This window comes from Agelaius phoeniceus, chromosome 1 (genome assembly GCF_051311805.1).
Source record: "Agelaius phoeniceus isolate bAgePho1 chromosome 1, bAgePho1.hap1, whole genome shotgun sequence".
Taxonomy (NCBI): Eukaryota; Metazoa; Chordata; class Aves; order Passeriformes; family Icteridae; genus Agelaius; species Agelaius phoeniceus.
The window spans coordinates 10,509,463-10,535,184 of NC_135265.1; the positions used below are offsets into that span (position 1 = coordinate 10,509,463).

The window sequence follows — 25,722 nt, forward strand, 5'->3', positions numbered from 1 at the left end:
ATCCTGGAGGAGAATGCTTGTATTGTCTCACCTTAAATAATGCACACTGCTACTACCCAAACATGATATTCTTGGAAAGGAAATTGAGATTTATTCATTACTTCAGGAGCACAGCTCATAGGCTGAGCAGATAGGTGTGACAAGGGTTTGAGCAGTCACTTTGGCTGCTGACATGTTACTACACTTGGAAAAAACTCAATTCTTAGCACTGGAAGCTAGAGCCTGGCTCTGTACTTTGGGACCTATCACCCCAAATTGTCCAGAACGTGGCTGCAGGGTGGGAAGGTGAATAAAAATCTGCCTGTCCTGGCAGGAATACAGAGAGATTTGGGTGGTTTCTGCCAGAAACTGAAGACTTCTAGGACAAACTGACAATAAATTAATTAGATTAAATTCAGTGAAAGAAAGCCAGAAGAGTTCTGACAGGATGTGGAATTCTCTGCAGAATTTGAGTCCTCCTGCATCAGTGCATCAGAAGAGGAAGCAGTTACCAGTGAAGAAAATGGAAATGGATTGTTACAAGCTCATAAATACATGAACTATGGAGAAGGAGATTTTGATCTCTCCCCTGACTGATGGTTTTGTGTAGGTTCTTTTTAGAATAGAAAGGGTTTCTAAAATAAGAGAATTTCAAAACCATGTAAAACAAGAAATTCCAATTAATTGCTGAGATGCTAAAACCTTGGCCATAATTAACAAATAAACAAACAAATATACTTGAAATAAAGCAAGATGCCTTAGTAATTGTGAGGACATATGAATTCATAATTATTTTGGATTTCTTCATTATAAAATATGAATAATGAGTACCTATGAAGTGCCCTACAGGGTCAATTTATGGGAATCCATTTTAAAGATAAAGCCCAGGTCAGAGAAGGAAAGAATCTATAAAGCCAACAGATCTGAATGGATAGATTAGCCTGTCTGTAAAAGCACACATTGTAGCTGCCTGCTGTAGTAGTTTTCTAGAAAAAGAAAGAAAAGATAAAGTGAAACCATTTTCACAAAGGGATTCTAGCTGCTGAAGTCTTTTTGGCTTTGAAAAAGAGATGGATGCTTGTTTATTTGCTAAGCACTTTTGATGAGCGAAAGCAGTAGGAAAAACATAGATGCAAAACAGGAAGAAATGTATCTGGTGAACACAGGAAAACTGCAGGGGAGAAAATAAGCTTATTTTGGTGCTGAATTTACCCCAAAGCATTGCTCTAGCATTAAATGTAAAGCATGTGATGATCTAAGAAACTTTTATCATTGGAAAGCAATCGTCCTGATCAAATATAGACCCTTTACAGTAATGATGAAAGAGAAATACTTTATTAAACAGCTAACTCGCCATTTACCTGCTGCAAAGATGGAGTAAGTCCTCTGAGCCATCAAGGAATTAATCACACCTTCCTCAGTTTGAAGCCTAACCTTTTCATCATTGTTCTGATGAAAAGATAAAAGCAGATCCTGTAGGCTACTGAAAGGATGTTTACAGGAGGATTCATATTTGCTAAAGAATAGATGGAGCCAGGGATGTGGCACGAAGAGAAGACTGACCAAAGGGCAGAAGGAAGACTGCTCTCACAGCAGACTGAGGCCTCTGGTGGAAAACACACACTGTGTCCCCACTGCATTTCAAAGAACACTGGGAGTGATGTTCCATAGCACATAATGCTTGTTCCACCCAGGTATTACTTGGTGCATGCTGATGTCTGAGTGAAAACCAGTAAATCTGCCAGAGACTCCTGATAAGCTGGAGATTCCTGACTGGCTGCTGTGCCCCATGAGATAGAGCCTGTTTAAAATAGAGGCCAGTGTGCACGTACCACATCCACTTGAACTCTCTGAAAAAAAAAAGGGCTAAGGCTTCCATCTGTGCAGCTCTACAGATAATCAGCCACACTTTGTAAAACTCCTCTTACTACAGAGCAGTTACTTGGAAGTTGAACAGAATTGCAAAAGCAGTGGATAGATGGCAAAGGGAGGCATTTCATAGATGAGCTAAATGCTGGTTTAGCATTTCTGCAGCTCCTCAGGGCTGTTAACAGGGGCTGGTTCTCCTGTCCAAGCCTGTTTCAGGTTGCCTTTTGTGTGGGGCAGGGATTCCAGTATTTGCACCGTGAGAGAAATAAAAAACAGATAAATGAAGTGGGCAGTAGCTGTTTGCAGCAAATGTAGAAGTTTGAAGCATTTCTTCAGGTTTTGTACTGGAGGACAGAAGTCTCATAGGTAGTGCACCCCCACTGTGGTTCCTGATAGCTGTGAGTCATAAAGATGTACTGCAAGGTTTTAGCAATTACCTTTAGTAAAGCTCATGTCTAATTGAGAAAGCTTTGATGGAGCAGATGCTGCTTGAAAAAGACAGAAAGGAACTGATTTATTAAGAATGGAAAATGTCTTTAGACAGAAATAGATGCTGCTTTGTTTAATGTGAGTGGGGGCATAGGTTCCTGCAGCATACTCTGAGTCCTCTTAAAGAGAGGACCCGGATACCAGCGGAGAGTAATGAAATGGTAGATCCATCCATGCTAGAATGCAGTACCACCATTTCTTATATAATAAAGGCTTTTAATTTACAGCAGAAAGTTTGAAATATGAAAGATTAAGTAGAGAAGATGGCAATTACTTCAGAACAGCAGATGATGATGGATGCATGTTGCAAAACCTAAGCAAAATCGAAGATGTGGAAAAAAAGAGCATCATTCTTGTGAGGCATTTATTTCAGTGTATATTTCTACTTGATATGGACTGGTAGTCATTTTTGTTGGGTGCCAGTGAAGAGTTATTGAAGGCCAGCAAAGAAACCTTGACATCAGAACCCAAGATTTTAAAAGCTTCTCTCTTAGTTGAAGAGGGGAAAATGTGAAAAACTCTGATTTTAAAGCTGATAGAGGTGAGAAGAGATGGAAGCGTTCCTTATGGCTGTTCCCAAATCCTAAAATACCAGAATACAGAACATTTGCTTCAGAAATTATATCTTTAAATTGGGCATGGCCTATCTCATTATATGTTAAAGAAATGGGAAACTGAAAAATAGTAGGAGCTCATTTATTGACATTCTTTAAAGGGTTATGAAATAATCATGAAAAGATTAGCTAAAGTCTTGGGCTGGTGATGAAAATTACTTCAAATAATTCTAGCATGCAAATACTACTATTTTTAAATAATTTATATTTTTTAAATTACTTCTATCTGCTGGCATGGACCTTGTTGTCATTCTAGATTCCACCGCTGTGACAGACCAAAAGTGTTACACAGTGGGTGAAATCTACTGTGTATCTGCTAATACTCTTCCTTTAAACTAGTGAAAAACTGCTCTAAGTTTCTTATCCACTGGGCAGCTGGAGCTCTAGGGACTGTTAAAGCATAGACACCATGCAGGGCTGACAGTGAGTTTGTGCACAGGTGGGTCTGAATGAAAATCCAGTGATCTGGAAGGAGCTGTGTGTGCAGGGGTGTAGGGGAGAGAGAGAGAGGAACACCACAGCAGCACACACGTAAAAGAAATGCTGGAGAAGCACTTAAAACACCTGGGGGGGAAAAAATGTGCAAAGAGTGCTATGGGACAAGTGCCACACAGGAAATGCTGGGAACCATGAACTCCATGGGAAGTTATTTCCTTTATTTGCTTCATTTTGAATTTAGGACAACAGAACTGTATGTATACTATTTGTAAATAAACATGATCGTGACAAAGGGGTAACTGACTTATAACTGTCTTTCCCATCTATATGACCCTTTTTTTTTTTAGCTTACTGGTTGGGTCCAAAGGATACCCATAATTTGGATTGTTTGGGAAATCTAGTTCAACTGTATGAAACCAGCAAATCCCCATAAGGGGGAGTTTCATGAATAGAGTTTTGCTTTTTTCCCCCCTCCCTTTTCCTCTCTCCACTTGATAGTAGAGTGACTTAATACCGAGTATCTGGGCTACCATTAAGGGACTTGGAGAAAACAGATTAACAGGTAAGAAATGAGCTATGTTAATGGAATGTGCATTATAAAAAGGCAAAGTGGTCCTTTTAGACAAAGTCTAAGAAAGGAGGTTATACTGTTTTCATGTGCTATACCTACATATAATTTATATGAAAATGAAAATGTATTACTTGTTTTAACATCTTTTTTTTACAATAATTACGGGCTTGCTGTGGTATGGAAGTGACCTAATAGTTACAATTGTGACCTCTAAGTTATTGTTAATTTTACTGTCAGTATGTGCTTCACATCTCCTACTTAATGGTATGCTAATTGTACAGCAGGATGTCACATTCTCCAACATACAGATTCCCTATTTCAATTACAGCTAAGTAAATCTCCATTACTAATGAGTAAGCATTTCTTTTCCATGTACATTTGCATTATAATGGACATTTTCTTTGTGCACTAAAATTATTCTTTCCTTGACAACAACTTTGTATTTTATTTTACAGTAAAGGCTACGACATGATGATTCATTCCTTTCTGTTGGGTTTATCTGTATTTAAATTGTCAAATGCTCTGGATAGCCTGACATTTTCTATCCCATGTTATTTTTCTGTACTTCCAGAATAAATGTATATATTTGCTTTAAGACAACCTACTTAAGACAAATGACAAAGAAAAGTAAGCTTACGTGCCGGTCATAAGATGTATTTTTTAATTTGTTGCAGTGCTTCACTCACGTTGCAGAGTGAACCTCAGCTATTTATGTCAGTGCAAAGTGACCTTTATGATCTAATGTTTGACAGATTTGAATATAAAGAACAAGTGACCACGTGTGACCCATATGATTGCAAGATCCCGCTCTGCTTAACAGAGCGTAGCTCTTTGGCTGTTGCCCACAGTCCCCCAGACTCATTTGCTGTCCTGCTGATGCATAGATCCGTGAATGCAGCGGGCAGCTGGGCAGGACCAAGGGGGAAGGTCTCTGTTGGATCTGATTCCGCAGCTTTGCTGCCAAATCCGCTCCCTCTCGGGGCCGGGCTGGTGCCGCTGAACTTGGGCAGAGGATTCCCTTTGTCTGCAGCACAGTGACCCCGGAGCCCTTCCCTCCCTGCGCCAGGAAACCCAGTCCCTGTGGAGGAGATCCCTCCTCAGCCTGCATGGCCCTGGGAAAATGTCTCACCTTTTATACACAAACAAGAACTGTGAGTTTTATTGATAAAGTGATAGCCTAACCTTCGATAATGTGCTGCAAAGGTGTTGCTTTGCTTTTGGTGGGGCAACTCCCTATGCAGTAAATTATGTTAGAAGGATCTTTTTTTAGATGCCCAGAGAAGGCTTATGTATCAAAGAGGGTGCATTAATTAACAATCATTAATATTCTTGATGATTTTTAAATTGGCCTGGTGGTGGGTGTGTATATGGATAAGAATGATGGGTGTTGGGTTCTTTTAATCATATAAGTACGTGGGATATTTTAAAGAAATAAAATGTGGTGAAAGTGTCAGGTAGCATTCCAGGAATGCAGGAGGAAATGTATGCAACCAGAAGTTAGAACTAACAGATTGATTTCCTGGTCACTGTGCATGAATTCTTTCTAGCCTTGTGTATATCCTGATAACCAGATGGCTTACAGTATAGATACAAAGTTTGTTTTGTTTTTATTTTGAAAGGCCTACGGTATGCAGCCTTTTTCCCAGACAGCAGCAAAAAACAAGGTGAACAATTTTTGCACTATGTGGTTTTGAATTCTGTCATATTTTCTATTACGTTTCTGTCTTCCATTAGGCTAGCTTAGTTTACTCTCCTAGCCACCACCATCATCCATGTCACTCCCGGTCCCGAGTTGGGTGCGCACCCCGTGTGTCGGGCGGGCTCCGGGCCCGGCCGTGGCCGCTCCGATGTCGCCGCTGTCACCGCGGCCGCCCTTGGGCCGCCGCTTGCGGGAGCGCCCGGCGACACCTGGCGGTGCGAGCGGGAACTGCAGCCCCGCGGCTGCCCCAGCGGCCCGACCTGCCCGGCCCCGAGCGCCGGCAGCCGGAGCTGGGCACAGCTAAAATAATCCCATTTCCTGCATGAAAATAAATGAGTCAATGAATAGATAAAGTGCTGGGAGCGCATTCCCCTCCCATTCACACTTAGGTAAACCGAGAGGAGCAATAACCAACATTTCATTGCTGTTGGAGGAAAACTAATGCCTCTGACCTCGCTATTGAAGTCAATAGGGCAGTTGTCCACAAGGCTTATGAACCTTTTTTTAATCTTTTTAAACTAGATTTTAAAATATTTGCACAAATTAATGTTTTATGTATACTTATGCACTAAATATACTGCATTAAACTAAAACTTTTTTTTCTGTGAAAATCTTTGTATTTAAAAATAATGAGGTTTTCAAAACTTTGCAGTGTGAATACTGAAGGAAGCCTCTTCTGCTGTTTTATTTAACATCATGGTTTTTGGCTGGAATGGATGGTTTTTCTTGCCAGCAAATATATTTCCGTATGTTTATGAAATTCCACATCTCTTTGCCAGCATATTTCTTAACAATGGAATATTTGGGAGATACGAATACGTAACTAATACAAACAAAAATTAAGAATCCTGGAATCTTGATTCTGTGCTGAAATTGCAGGACCTCTTGTGGTCTTCTCAGTTTAATTTTTACCTAAATATACATTCAAGCAAAACTGATTATTTTTCTTTCTCAATTGGCCCTTTAGTGCCACCTGATTCTTTTTTTCATTTTCTACATACAGTTAATATAAATGACATACAAAACACTACTTTATCCTGATTTCTCTCACTCTATAGGCAAATCAAGTGCGCCAACAATGCAGTATCTTTAGTTGTTTACAAAATATCCTAAAGAAAGGGCTCCCAAAGTACACAGCCACCGAATTTTGGAAGGGAAAAGATTTGGTGAAACAAGAATGTGTTCTTTTAGCCAAATTTGGTGGTGTTATGCCATTTTGAGATATACAGAATTTGCCAGTAAAATGAAATGAGCAGAAAGGACAAAAGGTCAAGTTACACTGTTAATCTGCACAACAAAGGAGGGCAAAGTTCTGAGTTTAAAAAATCACTGGTTAAGATTTCATAGGGTGGTTTTTCCCCCTCTAAACTTGCTAGCCCTGCAATCCAACATTCATGGTACACCAAGTTTAGTGCAGGCAGTCCGGGTTGGGGCTGTCCCAAAATCTCTTGTGTTCCTGGGGGCTCTGGTCAGATGAGTTCTGTGCACAGCACAAAGGACTGGAAGGGCCACCTGAGCATGGCCCTTCTCACACTGGAGGAGACCTTGCACACAAGGACTGCACTGCCCAGGCACAGCATAATGAAAATCAGACAAATGCCAGCTCTGGCAGTCAGTGGGAATTGCTAACTCCACCTTTACAACATGACATTAAAAGTAGCTTGATCAGATTTTTATCAAGATAATTTACTGAAGAATAGGAGTAGTTTTTTTCAGAGATCTGAACCCATTGAAAAGTGACATTTGACATGAAAAGGCATTGGGAGTTTTATCTGAGATATGACAGCTATTTTGTCTTCTAAGTGTAGAGAAAACTGTGGCATTTCAGATAACAAACATAAACATTTAACAGTGGCCACTGGCAATTCTGCTTGGTTTTAGAACTCTTGATTCCTAGAGCAAAATTCTGCCTCCAAATTATATGCATGCTGCTCTCATTTATTTCAGCAAAGCTTGTGCACATGTTTCAAAGGTCAGAATTTGGCTGTTGGGGGTGAATTTTCAAGGAAGAGTATATTAAAGACACCTGTGCATCAGCAGAACCATATCCTTTGTATACTGCAGAACATTTCAGGAATGAGCCCGGTGCTATTGAGCACGGCAAGTGAAACATTTTATATGTTTTGAATTGCATTGGGATTGCTTAGCAGAAACATTTCTTGCAGTAATTGGTTCATGATTTCATTTATTTCTTGTAACTCGACACTTTGATGCTGAAAAGTTGTCAGTTTTAAGAGAGTAAAGACTGGAAGGGACCACCCTTCAGAAAATTACAGTTGAAAATATAATGTAACAATCAAACTAAGGGAAATAGTCCAAGAAAATAGGTATGGTCTGTTGAGGTGCACAAACTTTTGTTTGCAATCTAATACAGAGAGGTCAACAAATGTTTTACACAAAGGTAGAAAACAAACCCACTTTTCATTGTGGACAGAGCTCATATTTGAAATTGTAACTAATCAGACAATTGAAAAAATTAAAACTTGGCATTCATATTCTATTGGAGTTAGTGTGTATTAAATTGATGAAGATCTTTAAGCACGTAGGTTTTCCCCTGTTTTTTAAACATTATACACTTCTTAAAAATGTTTATAATGTCTAATTGCTGCTGGATTTCAAGACATATCAATTTTGTTCTTAGTTCCTGCAGATTTTGACAGAATGTCATACCAAAATATTTTGTATTTTTTGTAGGACTGGGAAACAGAAAATCATGACTGGTATTGTTTTGAATGCCATTTGCCTGGAGAGGTGTTGATATGTGACCTGTGTTTTCGTGTGTATCATTCCAAGTGTTTGTCTGATGAGTTCAGGCTTAGAGACAGCAGTAGTCACTGGCAGTGCCCAGTTTGCAGGGTGAGTACCTATGAGATTTCATGTGCTGATTAGAGGATTGATATTCATTAATAGATGTCCAGATGGTCTGGCCAGGTTATTGGGTAAAGAACTGAATATTGAAATGGTGGTACATACCTAGAGCATCTGTACAGAGGTACCAAAATGTGGTGCATGTAGCAGATGGCCATTTTTGAAGACTCCAGCAAGTTTTACTTGCACAGTACCCTGTGCCAGAGTGTGCACCTGAGTGCAGTAAAGTGTGGGAGCCTTCAACACGAGTAAACAAATTGCTGTATAAGATGCTACTGTTTTTACTTAATGTTGTTTTAATGAATCATTTTTGTATTTTGATGACTTGCATTCTTAATATTTTATTGGAATGGTATTTTATGTTGCAAAGCCACAAACATGTTACTGATGAGGCTAGTATCAAAAACATGGAGTTAAATCCTGCTTTTCATTTACTGATGTGGATTCTACTGGTGCAAAAAGGGCAATCTGGATTTCACTCATGGCATCCATATCTATGTTGCTTTTTCTTTAAAAATGCTATTCTTATGAGTATGGCAGGGAGACAGCAAAAAGCTGTCTTTCCAAGAATGGGCAGATATGTTGTCTACATGTCATTAGAAGGTGAAACATTCTGGTCAGGATGGTGCTTACTGGTACCTGGCCTTGAATCAGCCACATACCTGTTGCTGTTGTCATCCCTGTGTCACCTCCCCAAATGGAGCACTTCACTAGGCTTCCTAGAGAGCTAGGCTCCCTTCCTGTGGAAGGAATAATGCACATGAATGTTTCAGATAAAATTGTTGCTACAGAAAGGCATAAAACTGCCACTTCCACTCTGCCTGGGATTGCTGGAGAGAGAGGCACTTCCTTTGCTAAAAGCTTGGATTAACTGTAGAGCAGCAGAGTGACCTTAGGATGATCTGTGCTGCAAGGAATGTAAGGTTTCAGGCACTTTGTGGGATGGGGAAGCAGTTGTTGAAAACACATGGAGTGTTTTGTTTCAAAACAGCACTTTTTGAATGCTGTTACCTTAGAGTGAGTTCCACAAAACCTGTTGTTGTTGTCTCAGATTGCTCTCAGGAGAGCAGATTGCTGTCAGGGAGCTCTCAGGGTTTAGGGAAATAGTAAGAAAATCAGGGCTACCTCAAGGAAGCTGAAAGTAATGAAAAGGAAGTAGTGGCACGGAAAAAATGTTAAGAATAAAGACATATACTGTATTTCTCCATATTGAATTGCTAGCATTTAATTTAGTTATTCAATAGTTCCTCTGTTAAAAACAACAATTATGACCATATATAGATTATTTGCTTTCAGATTTTTAAATAAATCTCTTTCATAATTGTTGGGTCTTATTAGAAGTATTGATTATTCCTATAAATAGTTAAAATTAGGTAACCTGCATCCAGTATTCACTGTAGTTTGCCAGGAATTTTAGATGATGCCTGGTGAGGGTAGAGAATGTGGATGGCTTATGCCACCTTGTGTATGAGGTGGTTTCATAACATCTATCTTGTACCATGTCCTCAGAGTGGAAATGCTGAATCATTGCTGGAAATATGCTCTGATACATCAGCTTTGAGAACAGTTTGACTTTCACCATGACTCCTTGAAGTCCTTTATGGCAGTGATATTAAATAAATGTTTACCTTAAAAAGAAAATCCTGTGAAACTTGAGCCACGTGCTCTCTGCCTATCTTTCTGCATATTGGTTCCTTTTTTGTTATACAAATATTAAGGAGAGGTTTTGGGGGCTCTTAAATGCTTCCTGCCCCAGAGGTCTTTGGTTGGCTTAGTGCCTCAGGTGATGATCAACCTATTTTTGTGGATATTGCCACTGTGAATGCCATGGCATCCTTCCTCCCCCTGTGCCAGCCTCTCTTATTTTTCTTGTCATTAATTCAAATAGCTTCAAGCCCTAATTCTGCAAACCTGGACTAAGGAGGCTGGCACAGTCCCTGTAAGTCTGGGAGTCAGCATCCTTGTGTCAGTAGTCATCCTTCAGTATTCTGCTGCTTTCTCCCCACCCTCCTAGGAAATGGCTGCTCTAATTTCATTTTAAAAGCAAGAAAGTGGCCTATATTCAAAAAACTAATAATGTGGAGAGAGCCCTGGCTGCTGTCCAGAGGGCATAACAGAGCTTAACCATCTTGCATAAGGGCACTGTGTTATCAGCAGTAAATAAGTATCTTAAAGAAAAGTGATAGCTGGGACAAAGAGATACATATATTTTCATATTTAATTCCATAACTGGACATGGCACTTTTCACTTGGAGATTTCAAAGCTCTTTACAAAGGTGAAATAAAAGTATGTTTAAAACATAATATATTGAGTGAAATAATCTAAGAACACTTCATTCTTATGTAAAGATTGCTTCTGTAATGCTGCCAAGGTCAGCAAGCCTTTGGATTTTTCATTTCACAATTGCTGGTTGTATTAGTTTGATCAACCAGTGCAGTTTTTATCTTGCACACTTGGCTACTCAGAAATATTTTATAAAGGCCATTGCTAAAGCTTTGTTCATAACTTAAAAAAATATTTTCTTCCCACATAATTTATAACAATCCTTTTCAAACCTTGTTCTGAACTCTGTTTGCCTGCTCGTGGTTTTTCTCCATTGCATCCATAAACAACAATGTCCAGTTCCTCATTTATTTCTTTTTTAAAATTGATGGTACCACTCTGAGTATTTTTGTACCCTATATAGCTCTCAGCAGGAGTCAAAAGTCAAACAAAGTTCAATTCAAACCACATTGCACTGATTGAAATTTTTCCCTGACTGTTGACTAATCATTGTCTTAAGTGAAATAAATTGGCATTATCAGCAAAATTCCTGGTAGACAAGTCACAAGAGAAAAACTTAATATTGAATGAGCTTAGAGATTACATTTTTCACTACTGGAATAGTCCATTCCAGACAGGGTTAGTCTCCTCTGTCTCTGAAAGATATAGGAAACTTGTACATTTATTGCTTCTCTTCAGTTATATAAAACAAGGGAATTAATTTTCTTCAGCTGTTAATTTAGTACCTAAAGACTACAAAAAGTACTGCAAAAATACTAATGTTTTGGAGGGGGAATAGATATATACAAAATTATGAATAGGAGAATTTCGATCATGTTGGTGTAACTCACTATTATTATTTCTTGTCTAAAAATCCAAATTTTAAAAAAATGTAAGAAGGCAAATTTAAGCATTTTGATACATCATTTGTCACAGAGAAATAATTTTGATTCATGAAACAGAGGGAAAGAATTAGTCATGTGGTTTCACTTGACTGCTAAATTTTTTTTACAGTCATCTGAGAGATTGGTCTTCCATGTATATTCTTTGCAAGGACTTATAGCCAATTTACCTATCATAGTGGGTATTCCAAAATTCCTGGGGTTTATACATAGGAGACCAAAGTAATCTGTAGAGTTTAAGATATTAAATACTGTGCTGGGAAGTATTCTATAGATAGGCTTTTTCTGAGTGCTAGCAGTGTACTGAGCATTTCCTAGGGTACATAAAAATAAACCATTAAGCAGCTCACAATCAACTTCAGACAAAATTTGACAAGTGAGAATGACAAGCAGTGGAAAGTTAGAAGCACAGGAAGATGGAGGTTACTTAAGTGAAGTTTTTCAAGTGCTTAGATCAGGGGGGTTTAGGCACCAGCTGTCAGTCAAGGTGGTGAATGTCAAATGCAAGGAGGGAGGAAAGAATTTTTATTGCTTATTTCATAGTGGTATGGTAGGAGTTTGAGACCTGGATTGGGAATCATATTCCTGAAACAGTATTTGGTGTGATCACACAAATAATAGTCATGGATTGGTGAGTAAAGGGCAGTCCAAGTGTAGGACCAGTTTTAGCAGCACAGAGCCCACTCCTGTGAGTGTTGGTCCTCACCAGTCCCTGCCATGCACCCTGGAGTCAATCAGGAGCTGACAGGACTGGGCACTGCATAGCACATACTGAGTAAAGGATAAAGGAATTTGTCCACAGCAGTGGGAAAGCTCCACTTACAGCCTCCTACCACCTTGTTAGTGCAGATAAAAGCATATTTAATTCATATGATGCTTCATATTTAGAAGGTGCTTAATGCACCATACATGTAGAAATCAATTTGTGGATTCAGCTGTAACATTTCCAAAAGCACCTGATGCTTTAAAAAGTCTAATTTTACTGCATCTGATCATGAAAGAGGCACATTATAGGGCATATTTTGCTCCTGCAGAAGTTTTTCTGTGTGATGCTTCGGGCACACAGTGCATTGGTTGCTCTGAGACCCATTCCATGTGCCTGCATACCTTTCTTAATGGTACAGGAAACCTGAGGACCTGAGGGTTGAAAGTTTGAGAGGGCAGCAGAGCAGTAAAGCTTTCCATATGTAGCACCAAATTCCTCTGGCAATTTAAGCCCTACAAAGTCCAAGGGCCAGTGTGTAAGGCAAGAAGTTTCTGAAGAGCAGTGGTGAGTGTATGTTAGACTCATGCTCATAGTTCCCCTCTGCAAATAGACCCCTGGAAACCTGAATTTCTTCTGAAAATGCAACTGATGCCTTAGAAACGTATCTGTCATTGAGCAGCCTTCACATAATCCATCACTGAACTGAAATGCAGCTCTTTGATGTGTGCTTACACAGGACAGGTGAGAGAGGAAGGGAAAAATATTCATTAATGGGACATTACAGGGAAATGGAAACCTCTTTAAACAGTGCAAATGTAATTTAAATGCCTATAGCAAGACAGAATGCTGGCACTGACACCTTGCATTTCTTAGAGTTTTCCTATTTGTTTTTCCTCTTCAAATGAAAGATTGCAGCAACTGCAGCACAGTGGCCACTGCCACCCTGGGAGCTGAGAGCTAACTCAGAGTGCAGAGGTTTGTCACTGCCATCATCCCTGGTGCTGCTGCAGGATGGAGTGTTTCTGGGAAGTGCCCCTGGCTTCTCTAGCCTCATGTGGTTTGTAAAGCCTTGCAGTGAAGCCCTGCACTGTGAGCATGTCAGAATTGCTAAATAAGTCACACCTGCACAGTAGCAATATATTGCTACCCTCTTGAACAGCTAGGCAGTATAATTAATCTGGAATATTGAATATAAAGAGCAATGTAACCTTCAGGTTCCAGCTTCTAAGAAACAGATGTGCTGCAGAGAATAAGGCTTATAAAAGGTATTTCCTGCACCCACAAGAAAAGAGTTAGGCTGCAGGCTTGGCCTTTCACCTACCAAATCTCATTAATCTTCTACATGAAGATTGCTATTGGGAAGGTTATTACTTCACTCCTTCATCCCCTGTCTAAACACATAGGCCTGACCAAGTGTTTCAGTTCCCCTTGATTCAGAGCAGGAGGTTTGCAGCTCTCTCTAAAGCAGGGGTGTGCCTCAGGACTTGTCCATGCTGCAGGTGAGCCCCAGCAGGCAGCAAAGCCCCACAGGGCTGCACTCCCATGTCCCCTCAACTCCCAGCTGGGAAAGAACACAAAACAAAGGTGGTGCAAGGGCAGTCACTCCCCACCCTCTTGGATAGATCAATGCCCAGACAGTTTCTGAGTTAAAGATGGCTAAATTGCCCCTAAGCCCTCTCCTCTTCCTTTCTGTGGCTGGGCATGAGGTTGCATGGCATGGAACAGCTCTTTGGTGAGTGCAGCTCATCTGCCTTGTTGGGTCTTCTCCTACCCTCTTGGACACTCCCAAACTATTCACTGTGGGGCAGAGTGAGAAACTCTAAAGGCCTTTACCCTGTGCTCAGCAGGAGCTGCAACACCCATGTGTTACCAACACATTTGTGTTTTGGTCACAAATCTAAACCACAGCACCATACCTCCTGCTGTGAAGACAATTCATTTCATCCCAGCCAGACCTGGTACAGTTCCCTATTAAGATAATTTATCCCACAAATAGGCCATGTAAAAATATAAGGATCCTGACATTTTAGGGGCTGGATTGAATCTCAGCAGGCTCCTTGAAACAAACTTGATCTTGAACAACATCTATTTTAGTAGATATGACAGGGAAAAGAAAGTGGATCTTGCCACTATCATTGTTTTTGTTTCCTGAAAGTAGGAAATTAGAAGACCTAATTTTCATTTCTGTTTGCTTCTATATCACTCTGCCTACAAAGGGACCTGAAAGTGGGTATATTATCTTGTGTCAGAGCAATGTAAATAGATTTTATGCAAATCATAGTCTCCATCTAGTATTATCTATTTTCTTGCTCTAAGTGGCTCTAGGTTGATGACTCTGAGAACACTACAAGTCTTCAAAATACAAAGGAGGATTTTTTTATTAAAAACTTACACATTTTCCATTATAACTTCCAAAGAATGTGGGAATGCTACCTCCTAAATGGCTAATTATTGTTGAAAAGTGAATGGAGTGCTGGAAATGTAACTGGCTTTCTACAAAGGGTGAGCAACCTTGCCATAAAAAGACACTTTGCTGGCTCATAGGCTCCAATTCCCTAAATTTATTACCTTTCAAAATTTAGTAGAGGAACATGAAGAACAAGTTTTTCTTAAAATAAATCAGTGTAAGGAATTGAAGGAAAAGTGGAAAAATTAAAAGTTTGCCAGAATTGGCAAGTTAATTATATAATTTTCATTGGTGCTTAAGATGATATTAATTGCTGACATCAATAACTATACAAAGCCAGCTATCTATCTTTTCTTATGATCTCAAGGATAAGACTGTAAACCATCTATCTCAACAGTCTCTTTCAAACTGTCTTGCCCAGCAGGGCATGAAAAATGGTTCACATGAATTCTGAACTACTTTCAAAGGATGATAAATTCCAGAGCCATGTCAGAAAAAGAGGTGTAGGACTAGTCAGTGCATGTGAGTTTTATTGTGTCCTTATAAGTTTCAGTCTTTTAAAATGCTGTGTCATTAGCAAGCACACAGCACTCCAGTGCCTGAAATGACAAAATGACAGCAGTGTTTCATAATGCAGATAATTTAATGCACATTTGGGTTTTCATTTGCAGTGGCAATGTTGGTTTATGAGAAACTGAGTAGGTGATTTGAATTCCAGCAGAATGCACTTTTCTCCTGGTAGTCAGAGTGAAACATGAATATACAGAACGTGATTCAGATATATAGTGCAGAATAAATTCTCTGTCAGTCCACAGTTTGGAAGGAAGGCCAGGCAACCATTAATATTATGAAAATAATGCTTAAAGGAACTGTAGGTTTAGAAATACCTGGGGCTGGCCCTTCCCACAGGAGAGTTTTTCCCAGTCAGGAGGAAGCTGTAGTGTTGTTATGCACCATGCAGTGTCTGAGTAGGCTGGTGACTGAGCTGGTATTTCAGCACAGTTTGTAATGATTCTAATTGCTGTTAAGCAATCAAATGAGCAGCTTTGCAGGTAGTGCTGTGTACAGTTTTGTTTCAAGAAAGGTAGTAAGTACAATCCTGAGATGTATAGGTTGCAAGTTTGCTGTAGCACAGGGGAGCAGCCTGTGGTTTTCAGTGTCCTCAGTGTCTTGCAGGAGGAATATAAACAGGGGAGACACAATCAAATCCTATCAGCTTTTTTTATGCTAGTGTGTAATTTTATTCTTGCCAAGTAAATTTGTAAAACAGGTGCTCTGTACTCAATGTCTGTGAGCCCTATATCCAGAGTCATATAGAAGTAATTCAATGAAAAATAGCACACTTCTAGTGACAGATAATTTTTAAGCCTCCTTTATTTACATATTAGAACATGGATTCATTTTTTCATCTGCACAATTATGTGGATCTTGCTGAAGGCCATCAGATTTTGAAGATGCAGGTGTAACTGAGCCAATTTGGTCCACACAGTTTGCACACAAGTGGTGAAATGAGGCATGAGAAGGGGAGAGCTCAGCCTGGCAGTCAATGCACAAGGTGTGAGGAGGAGTGAATGCCTTGCAGGAGACGTGAGCAGTTAGAAACACTTCAGGATAATAGATAATAGGATAATAGAAACAACCCATGCTGTTGTTTCACTGTGCTTTTGTTTGGGAGAGCTACTGTAGGTAAAAGCAGGAGGAGGTAGCACTTTGCAGGCAGCTGCTGTAGCTCTGCAGAGCCGTGCACAGGGATTGGAAAGGATTGGCTGCTTTGTAAGAGCACTTAGGCATTTGCAGAGACACCTTCTCTCTGGCAGCACATTTTTGGTATGCAGGGTTCCCACTAGCCTGGTTATACTTTGAAGGGTGGGGTAAGTCTCTATAATAGTCTAAAATGAGAAGGGTAAGCTCTGGACCCTGAACTGCTAAAAAGTAGTGATCTGTGTTCCAGAATCTGGATTAAATTTTGTAAAGGAAGAACCACAAAACTCCCAGACTGCTGTTTCTTGAGCAGTAAAAAGTGCTCTGAGTTCCTACTGGCTAGAGCCAATTTGTCTTCCTCCCAGATGGTGTCATTTTGCTTAATCAGCACATAATTTGTAGATGGTACAGGATATTATTTTTTAAATTATTTCTTATTTTGCTAAAATTATTAATGCCTTGCTAATAAAAAGACCATTAAATAAATTTTCAGCTGCTCCCTAAAATTACTTTCTTCATTGCTTTATTCTAATTAGACACTTTTTTATGAGAGGTTCTGACAAACTATTATGAATACAAGTGGAAATAAAACCTGCAATTTTTCTGTAGCTGAAGTTCTCAGCCCAGACATAATTCAAAGTAACAGATATGGTGGTAGTAGTGTGTTAGTGTTACTAATTTCTCAGAAAAGATTTTTCCTAAGAAATAGTGTCAAAGTTACCTTTTCAAATCAAGTGTTAATGCTGAGGAAATGTTTATTGGCTGGACTTTGAAGTCCAGTTTAAAATACTGATATGATGCTGTTTTTCTTTGGCAGAGTATCAAGAAGAAAAACACAAGTAAGCAAGAGATGAGCACATACCTGCGGTTCATCGTGTCCCGGATGAAGGAGCGGGTGAGTCTGAGCTGGGGGCTTTGCTCAGTCCCTGCTGCACTGCACAGGATCATTGTGGGGGCTACAGGAGGGTGGTTTTTATTTCTCCTGTCACAAGCACTGTGTGTGTTTTCACCTACACTTACCAGGCCCTGAGGTTTGGATCAGTCTCACCAGGGCCTGTGGCTCCTCTGACATGGAACTTTTCAGATGTGAGACAAACCCAATCTCATGGGTTGTGGATCCCCCATTTGCCCTTGTGTAGTCCCCACCTGAAATATTCCAAACTATTGCATTTTCTAATCCTCTTTTATGTGTTTTAAGCAGATTCTCAATGCAATAACAAATGCTGTCTCATGGTCCTTTCAGGCTATAGATCTAAACAAGAAAGGGAAGGACAACAAACACCCAATGTATCGAAGGCTGGTGCACTCAGCTGTTGATGTTCCTACTATCCAAGAGGTAGACTGACTTACTTCCTAACTTCCACACTGGTTTGGGTGTCTTTTAATAGTGAAAGTTTAAGAAGCCCTAATCCTGTTTAATTCTCTTTGTGATCAGTATTTCAGTATTGTATCCAGCAATAGGTACGGAAGTTTAACATGTCAAACTTTTCCTCATAAATAGGTAATTGAGTAAAACCATTTTCAGTGGTTTTCAGAGAAAGAGTATCCTCAGTTCCTTTTGTACTAAGGTTACACTAGCATCTGCAGGTAGCTAAAATCTTCAGAGAAATTACTGTTTAGCTTAATCAATGAGTATAGACTCAAGTGCCTGTGTGTGCTTCTTTGGCCCAATGTTTTTGACAATATTCTGATTTCAGTCACTATGCCCTTGTGTGGGTGTCAGCTTTATAAACATCTGAATGATTCATAAAGAACCAATCACTTTGTTGATCATGAAAAACCAGACTCACCCAAAACATCTGTTTTGCATTAATTGTTCCAAAAATAAAGTACTAATAAATATATTGCCCCTTTTTTCTGAGCCAAAGGTCTGATCATGACTCATACAAATCAACTGCACATGATCATAATAAACAGCATATTCATCTTTACTCATTCCTGCAACTGGATTGTAGGCAGTGCTGTGGTATATCTTGCCCTTTGCAAGCACAGATGTGAAGAGCCTTTGTTTTATTATTAAAATGCACAAATAAACAATAGCTTCACTGACAGTTTTGGAGACCAGCACTGCTGCTTTCTAGAAGTGCTGGCAACACTGGTTGAGCCTGAAAATAGGCCAGGCCTTCCTTTCACTCTGTCAACTTCTCCTGCTTCCATAGAAGGTCTTTTGGCTCTGATAGCATTCTACAAGCTGATGTTGTTTTGTTTGATAATTGGAATTGTCATAGATGTTCTTGAGAGAGCCCAACTGAAAACACTGCATTCCCCATTGGACAAAGCCATACTAAGAAAATGAATTGCATGGCTCCATGTAGGCATTTTTTATGAGTTTGGAAGACTGGGACAATCAGCTTTCATCAGATAACACAGACTATCAAGTGAAGATCCTGGAAGCTCAGTCCTGAAAGGCAGTCAACGTTGATTTGAAGCTAGCTGATATTTTAAGGTACAAAATGTTCACCTCAGGGAACATTTTTCAGTTTGAACAAATGTTCTGGACCACACCTTATGCTGCAGTTACTGCAGCTTCATCTTCTTACAACCAGGAAAATCTTTTTTAAATTTGGTCAAGTACTAAAGGATCTATTTTACTTCTGGGCATTGCATAAAGGGCAGCCAAAGCTCAGGTACTAACAAACCATGTCAAAGAGTTGTAAGTATTCCTTTTGTATGCAGGAAAAGCAGTGTCTGATCTGTGTTGCATAATGCAGACTCCTGTGAAAGCTTCTCTGCATAAAGCAGGTAGAGCACTTTGAAGAGTTTTCTCACAGCCTTGTGTTTTCTTTTGTGTAGAAAGTAAATGAAGGAAAGTACAGGAGTTATGAGGAGTTCAAAGCAGATGCTCAACTGCTTCTACACAACACAGTGATTTTCTATGGAGGTAAAATACTACATTTACTGCTTTGATTTGTCTTTATTTGCAGGAAACTCACAAGTCCAGGATGAATTTGGTATTAAGTAGTCTTAAGTGTGAATGAGGTAATTTGAAAGCCCTTAAAATTCAAAGTGCATGATGACTTTTCAGGGTCTTTTCTGGCCACCTACTACAAAAACTATTTTCATCCTCCCTGGATAAACCTCTTAGTGTGAATTACACTTTTTCCATCCTACTTCTTCTTCAGCAAAGTCCTAGGTCAGTCTATACTGCAGATTTTTGCCAATATATGTAAGTTTTCCTAGGGTAGGGTAGGGTTTTCTGTATTGTGTCAGCAGAAATATGTACTATGGGCATATTTCTTTTACTTTTGGGCAATATCTGCCATATTATGCCAGAAAGTGTAGCTAAATCCACACCAGGAGTGTGCTGCTGGTGCAGTGTGGAGGTACAGCCATGAGAGAAGCTGCCAGGCACTGGGAAGGTAATGAGTGACTGATTGGAAGTCAAAAAACACCAGCACCATGTCCAGAAGCTGTAGCCAGGTCCTGTTTTCCAGCACAACCATCTCAGGAAGGATGTGGTTGTCCCCTGCAGACATGGCCCCCATCAGGGGCACTGGCAGGAGGGTGGCACCAGTCTGAATGCAGCCCCAGCAGATTCACACTGGGGCTGGTGGGGAGAGATGTGAATATGGCAAGAGAGGAATACAGGGGGGTAAAGGGAGACTCAGGGATAAACAGTCTGTGAAGCATCACTCAGGGCACAGAGCAGAGAGGAGATGTTTTAGGACAACTAGAGTGTGCCATTAGGACACAAGCAGAAAAAGGAACTGAACCCATATTAAGATCAACTGTGTCTCCCTGCTGCTGCTCCTCCTCAGATGTGTACTTGCATTGTTCAGTGTAAAAGTAGTATTGTGGCATATAAATATGACAGAGAAAACAAATATTGAACTGATTGTTAGAAAATTTTAAATGGAAGGGCTGTCCAAGTGATCAAATTATATTTTTTCTTCTTAAGTGTGACAATTATAGCATGAATGTCACAGCTGCAAATCTTTGTGAGCACTGTGATCATACTGGGATTGTTTATACCATCTCTTTTTCATTTCCAGCGGACAGTGAACAAGCTGATATAGCAAGGATGCTTTACAAAGACACCTGCCATGAAGTAAGTACTACCAAGTAACCAAGATACTTCATATTCATTTAAAAACCTAAGAAATTATTCTTCATATTACAAAATAAAAAGCATGTGAAATTGAACTATAAATTTCCTTCAGATAGTCTAGGAGCTGATTCAGAATTCCTTTTACATTTTCTTTAGGTTTTTATTGTTGGTTGGGTTTTGTTGTTGGGGTTTTGTTGGTTTTTTGAGGGTTTTTTTTGCAACTAGATGATAATTTTAAAAGCACTGGTATTCAAATTTTAATTTTGAACATAATCAAGCAATACAGATTTGGACTAGAAATAATTGTACTTACAAATATAAATTGAATCTGATGTGACATTCCTACTAAATTCTCTAATTGTCATTAAAAAAAATTGTCATCATTCTCCATATTCAGGGGAGACCAAAAAATACAACTGAGGAGCTGGCACACTTTCTCCTTTTGTACAGTTGAATTACTTCTTTCACAATGTACTTTAAATATTTGATGAATTTTAAGAACTATTCTTTGCATTTCATCTATAATAGATCATTAATATGTCAGTTAGTCTTCTCCCTCTGCCTGGCTTTTCTGAAACATGAATTATGTTTCTTCAGGTTGTCTTTCAGCCTCTCACAGCCCACCTCAGTTTCACACCTTTAGTTTGCATGGACAGAAGTAACTCCACCAAATTAGCAAGCAGGGCTGAAAAATTTTACTACTTAAGGGAGAGGGATGGTACTGAAATCACATAAATAGGATTTTTTTTGCTTATTTACCTTTTTTGTTGTTGTTGTTTTTCAGCTGGATGAACTGCAGCTTTGCAAGAACTGTTTCTATTTGTCAAATGCACGACCTGACAATTGGTTCTGCTATCCTTGTGTATGTTGCTGACACAGATTTTTATTTGTTTGCTTTTCTGTATGAAAGCCTGCAGTTTTGGTGTCATTAATGCATTGAATATTCCATTTCACAGGGCTTGTTTCAAAAGCATGGTTAAGACTCTGTAAGCCTGGATATTTTACACAAGTGAAGTGTTGATTGAAGTTCAAAGCTGTAACAATATAGGTTATAAACCTTGGGTATCAGCCAGTTACAACAGTTTCACAAGAAAATAAGGAGCTTACAGAACTAAAACTCTGCTCCTTCTGCTCCTGAATGAAGCCAGAAAGACAAGTTAATTTTTAGGCTGCTTAGGATCTCTGTTTTCAATAGACAGTTATACCCTTTTCAGACTTTGCAGTTTTAGGGGGTTTTTTAAGTTGATCCAAGCAATCTATCTAACAAGGAAATGTAAGAAGATAAAAGTGAAAATAGCACTAGGCACAAACAGTAACCAAACTCTTAAGGTACTTGCATAGTGTTACAGCAGAATATTTGTGGGAGATAGCAATATATTTCATATCCACTAATAAATCCAACTTCTTTTTCTAGATACCTAATCATGAGTTGGTTTGGGCCAAAATGAAAGGCTTTGGGTTTTGGCCAGCCAAAGTCATGCAGAAAGAGGACAATCAAGTTGATGTTCGCTTTTTTGGCCATCACCACCAAAGGTAATTTATTAATTCCATGTGCTGCTTTTTGCAAACAATATTAAAAGAATTTATCTCATCTGTCATGTTGTAAATCCTGGCTCAGCTTGTTGCCAGCATTAGAAATACTGAACACTTTGCCATAATTGCTTTAGAAAATCTGAATTTCAGTCTAACACATCTGAAGTGTCCAAATTCAGTGGCTCAGAGGTTCTCTGTCCACAGTTGCCAGAAGGATGTTCCTTAATGCCTTTTTAATTAAAGACAGTAAGTGAACTTAAGCTGTTTCTTCAAATGTGTAGCAGTGTCCTAATCCAGACCAAGGTGAAAATGGGACAGAAATGTACTCCTTCTACCAGCAGTATTGACTTCAGGCAATTTCTCATTTGAGCTGAGGCACTACAATTTTGTGGTTTGGTACCATGATATATATCACAAATGTTTGTGTCTCACTGCTAGAACATTGACAGGCCTCCTGCTGGGAGCCAGTTTTCAATTTCAGAGAATCCCTCTTTACACTGGAAACTTGTCTCTTAGAGATCAGCTTTTGGTTCTCTCTCCAGCTGGTTTTTCAGCATTTGGGAAGTTGGTAGCAGTGTGACAGTGGATGTACTGGTTTGGATTATTTTACTGTTTTATTTCTATGCCTATAATGTGAGGAGAAGAGACATTTCTAAAGTAATTCATGGCTGTTGGGAGATGATATATTTTGGTGCATCCCAAAAGGACCTAGACAATTCAGTAACAGTGTTTTAGTAACTGTTTATTCAAATTGCTTTCATGTAACTTGCACAGTATATAACACCTTTTCACCTTGTATATGAGCTACCAAGACTTTCTAATAGTTATAAAGTAAGTAAAGGATCTTTACTGGTGTCTCAGTCACAGAATGCTTTTACCTTGAATCTGTTAATGAATACAGTTTATTTCATTAGTTATCTTTGGCTTTAAGTTCACACAGTTTAAAATTACTTAATAAAGGAACCTGGCACCAGTGGAATGAGGTGCTTGCAACTTCTTAAATATGTGCTGGTACAAAAGGCAAAGGATGTTTAACTGCAGTGCAATTGCTTAGTTACTGTGCTGGGCTTGGACAAAATGCACAACTCCTGGTTGGTGTAAATTGGCATTGTTTCTTTGTGTTTACTCACATTAAATTTATATTGCAAGAATCAAGAATCTTTTCACAAACATGTCATTTGTTGAGTATTTAATCTGTTAGGTAGATGTGCATGGCAGTGACTCTATATCCAATGTCCAGTGTTGCCTGGTGCTTGGTGTAACCTCTCAGAATGTCAAGACCTGCCTGTCTAGCTCTCTGAGGATTCTCTGAACACATTTAAGTGGACAAAGTAACTTTGGAACCATGTCACTGGCATGAATTCAGTCCAAATAAGCATGACAGTCCCCATGGAAGTTCAGTCCTGATAGACAGGGGCCCAGGACACAAAATGTTTATATTCAAGGTGAGGAGTTAGTACATTCCCTGACAGTTTTAGGAAAGAGGTGAAGAGCTAAATTGGATTAGCATATGGACCTCCAGTAAAAAAATTGTTTCTGTGTCTGAGTCAGGGCATTTAGCAAGAGAACAGATAAGAGATGGTGATGGGGAAGGTTTGTGGCTCATCAAAAATGAGAGAGACTTTAAGCCATAGCACCAACAGCTCACAAGTATTTATAATAACAAAAATGTCTAACAGCATGCAGTCCATTTTTTCAAATGTGTTGAGTTAAAAAAAAATCAAAAAGGAATTGTCAGTGATCGGCCATTGTGAAAAACTGCTTTTGAAGTCCCTTTCTCAGGTTGAGATCCTTCACCTGTATTTCATGTTTCTGAACTGTCTGTTCTGTGTATTCAAAAGGGCCTGGATCCCCTCTGAAAACATTCAAGACATCACAGTGAACATCCACCGGCTGCACGTGAAGCGCAGCATGGGCTGGAAGAAGGCCTGTGATGAGCTGGAGCTGCACCAGCGCTTCCTCCGGGAGGGCAGATTCTGGAAATCAAAGAATGAGGACAAAGGGGAAGAGGAGGCAGAGTCCAGCATCTCTTCCACTAGCAATGAGCAAGTGAGTGCTGCTACAATATTAGCAATTGGGGCAATTCATTAAAGAGTACAAAGTCAATGTGGTTTTGATTAATGTGCTGTTAATTAGCTGTGCTCTGTCTGCAGGTTTGTGAGGACAAGAGGGTTCAAAGACTTATCCTCCCTATCACTTGTTCCCCCTTATATCCCTATCTTGCTATCAGTAATAGTAAGAATTTAGATTTTCCTCTTTCCTCAGTTTCTTGGGTGACCTTTGTGAAGTTTCAAAGTGTTTGTCACGTACAGCACCTTGATGAGACAGATCAAGATTTCTAAAGTTACACAGGAATGCTCGAGTCAAATGTCACAGATATCAGATGGACTGCAACACTGCCTTCTTGGAGCCCTGTCAAGGGACAGCCCTGTGGCTGCTCACCCTTTTCACAGCTGGAGTATGTTCACTTTGAGCTCTGTTCTGCCTTCAGATCCACAACTAACACCAGCCATGACATTTTCAGCAGTCCAACTGAAGTTAGGTGCAAACATTACACTTGAGGACCAGGTGACCAGCAACTGATTAAAGTCATTAAAAATAATTCTGCAAAACAAGAAAAATCACATTGTTTTAACAAAGAGCACAAATGGCCAAGATCCAAAGCTTTGTATTTCCACATGGAAATTCCCATATCATAGCTGATCTTTACTAATCATTCATTGTTCAAGAGGGTGTTATATATTCACTACTAGTGACTTGGCAGTGAGATTTTCATAGTTTGCAGGATGGTTCTCTGTAGCAGCCCTTTGGCAGCCCTTTCCCTGGCAACACCTTTCCTCATTTAAAACCCCTATCCTTGCTCTAAGTCTGTATTTTAAAAAAATCAGTATATTTTTACCCTCTTCCTTTGTCCTTTTGTCAAACAGGTCTATCACCCAGTCTGGAACTAAAAACTTAAAAGTTTATAAAGCTCTATGTTGTGGTGGGAGGTTGTTCCTTATCAAAGTGGGTTTAGGATTTTTTAGCCTAGTTTGCTTAGCTACCCCTTTCTAGTCCCTTTATTTAAAGTCGTGTGCGCAGTCATACAACAGCCTGTGATAAAACAGGAAAATGGTCACAAATAAAAGAACTGGTATTTTCCCTTTTTTTCAGAAGTGTCAGTCACAGGGTCTGAAGTGTCCATTTACATATTTTCTCTTCAATGCCAACTATTCATCCTTGACTTGGCTAATGCTTATACCTGTTTTACTGGTTTCTCAGATACAGGAACACAGGAGTAGCCATCAAACTCACTGTTCTGCTGTAGTCTGCAATATCCTGTTACTAAGACTAGCTAGTGTTAGCCATCTTTCAAAAGCAGGCATAAGAACTTCTCCACAAGCACTGTGAGATAATTACCATCCACTTAGATCTCATCCTTGTTTCTGCTGCAAGCTGACTTTTATTCTAAAGCATAAAGTTTCACACTCCTCCGTTAATAATCCAGTCTGGGTGATCTTACCATATTTATATACTTATATTGTCTTTATAATCACTGCTGTTTTCTGGCATCCAACAAGATCTGATTTCTAAGTATGGGTCACTGATATCAGAATATCTCAGAAAACAAGTGTTTGAACTTGTGTGTGCAATGA

General features: G+C 39.4%; 1 protein-coding gene across 6 annotated transcripts in view; it reads left to right on the top strand.

Annotated features, from left to right (window-relative positions):
* The window catches only part of ZMYND11 (zinc finger MYND-type containing 11), a 105,555-nt gene that overhangs the window by 69,026 nt on the left and 10,807 nt on the right, over positions 1 to 25,722 (top strand). For 4 of the 6 annotated variants that reach the window (XM_054634661.2, XM_077192475.1, XM_077192508.1 and 1 more), the window contains exons 4-12: positions 5,580 to 5,624; positions 8,354 to 8,515; positions 17,324 to 17,401; positions 17,750 to 17,842; positions 19,300 to 19,387; positions 20,499 to 20,554; positions 21,339 to 21,416; positions 21,969 to 22,087; positions 23,929 to 24,136. In XM_054634661.2, coding sequence (XP_054490636.1) covers positions 5,580 to 5,624; positions 8,354 to 8,515; positions 17,324 to 17,401; positions 17,750 to 17,842; positions 19,300 to 19,387; positions 20,499 to 20,554; positions 21,339 to 21,416; positions 21,969 to 22,087; positions 23,929 to 24,136 — 927 coding nt within the window. The remainder of the gene's footprint in view (positions 1 to 5,579; positions 5,625 to 8,353; positions 8,516 to 17,323; positions 17,402 to 17,749; positions 17,843 to 19,299; positions 19,388 to 20,498; positions 20,555 to 21,338; positions 21,417 to 21,968; positions 22,088 to 23,928; positions 24,137 to 25,722) is intronic. The other 2 variants (XM_054634669.2, XM_054634679.2) reach the window with 2 other exon arrangements.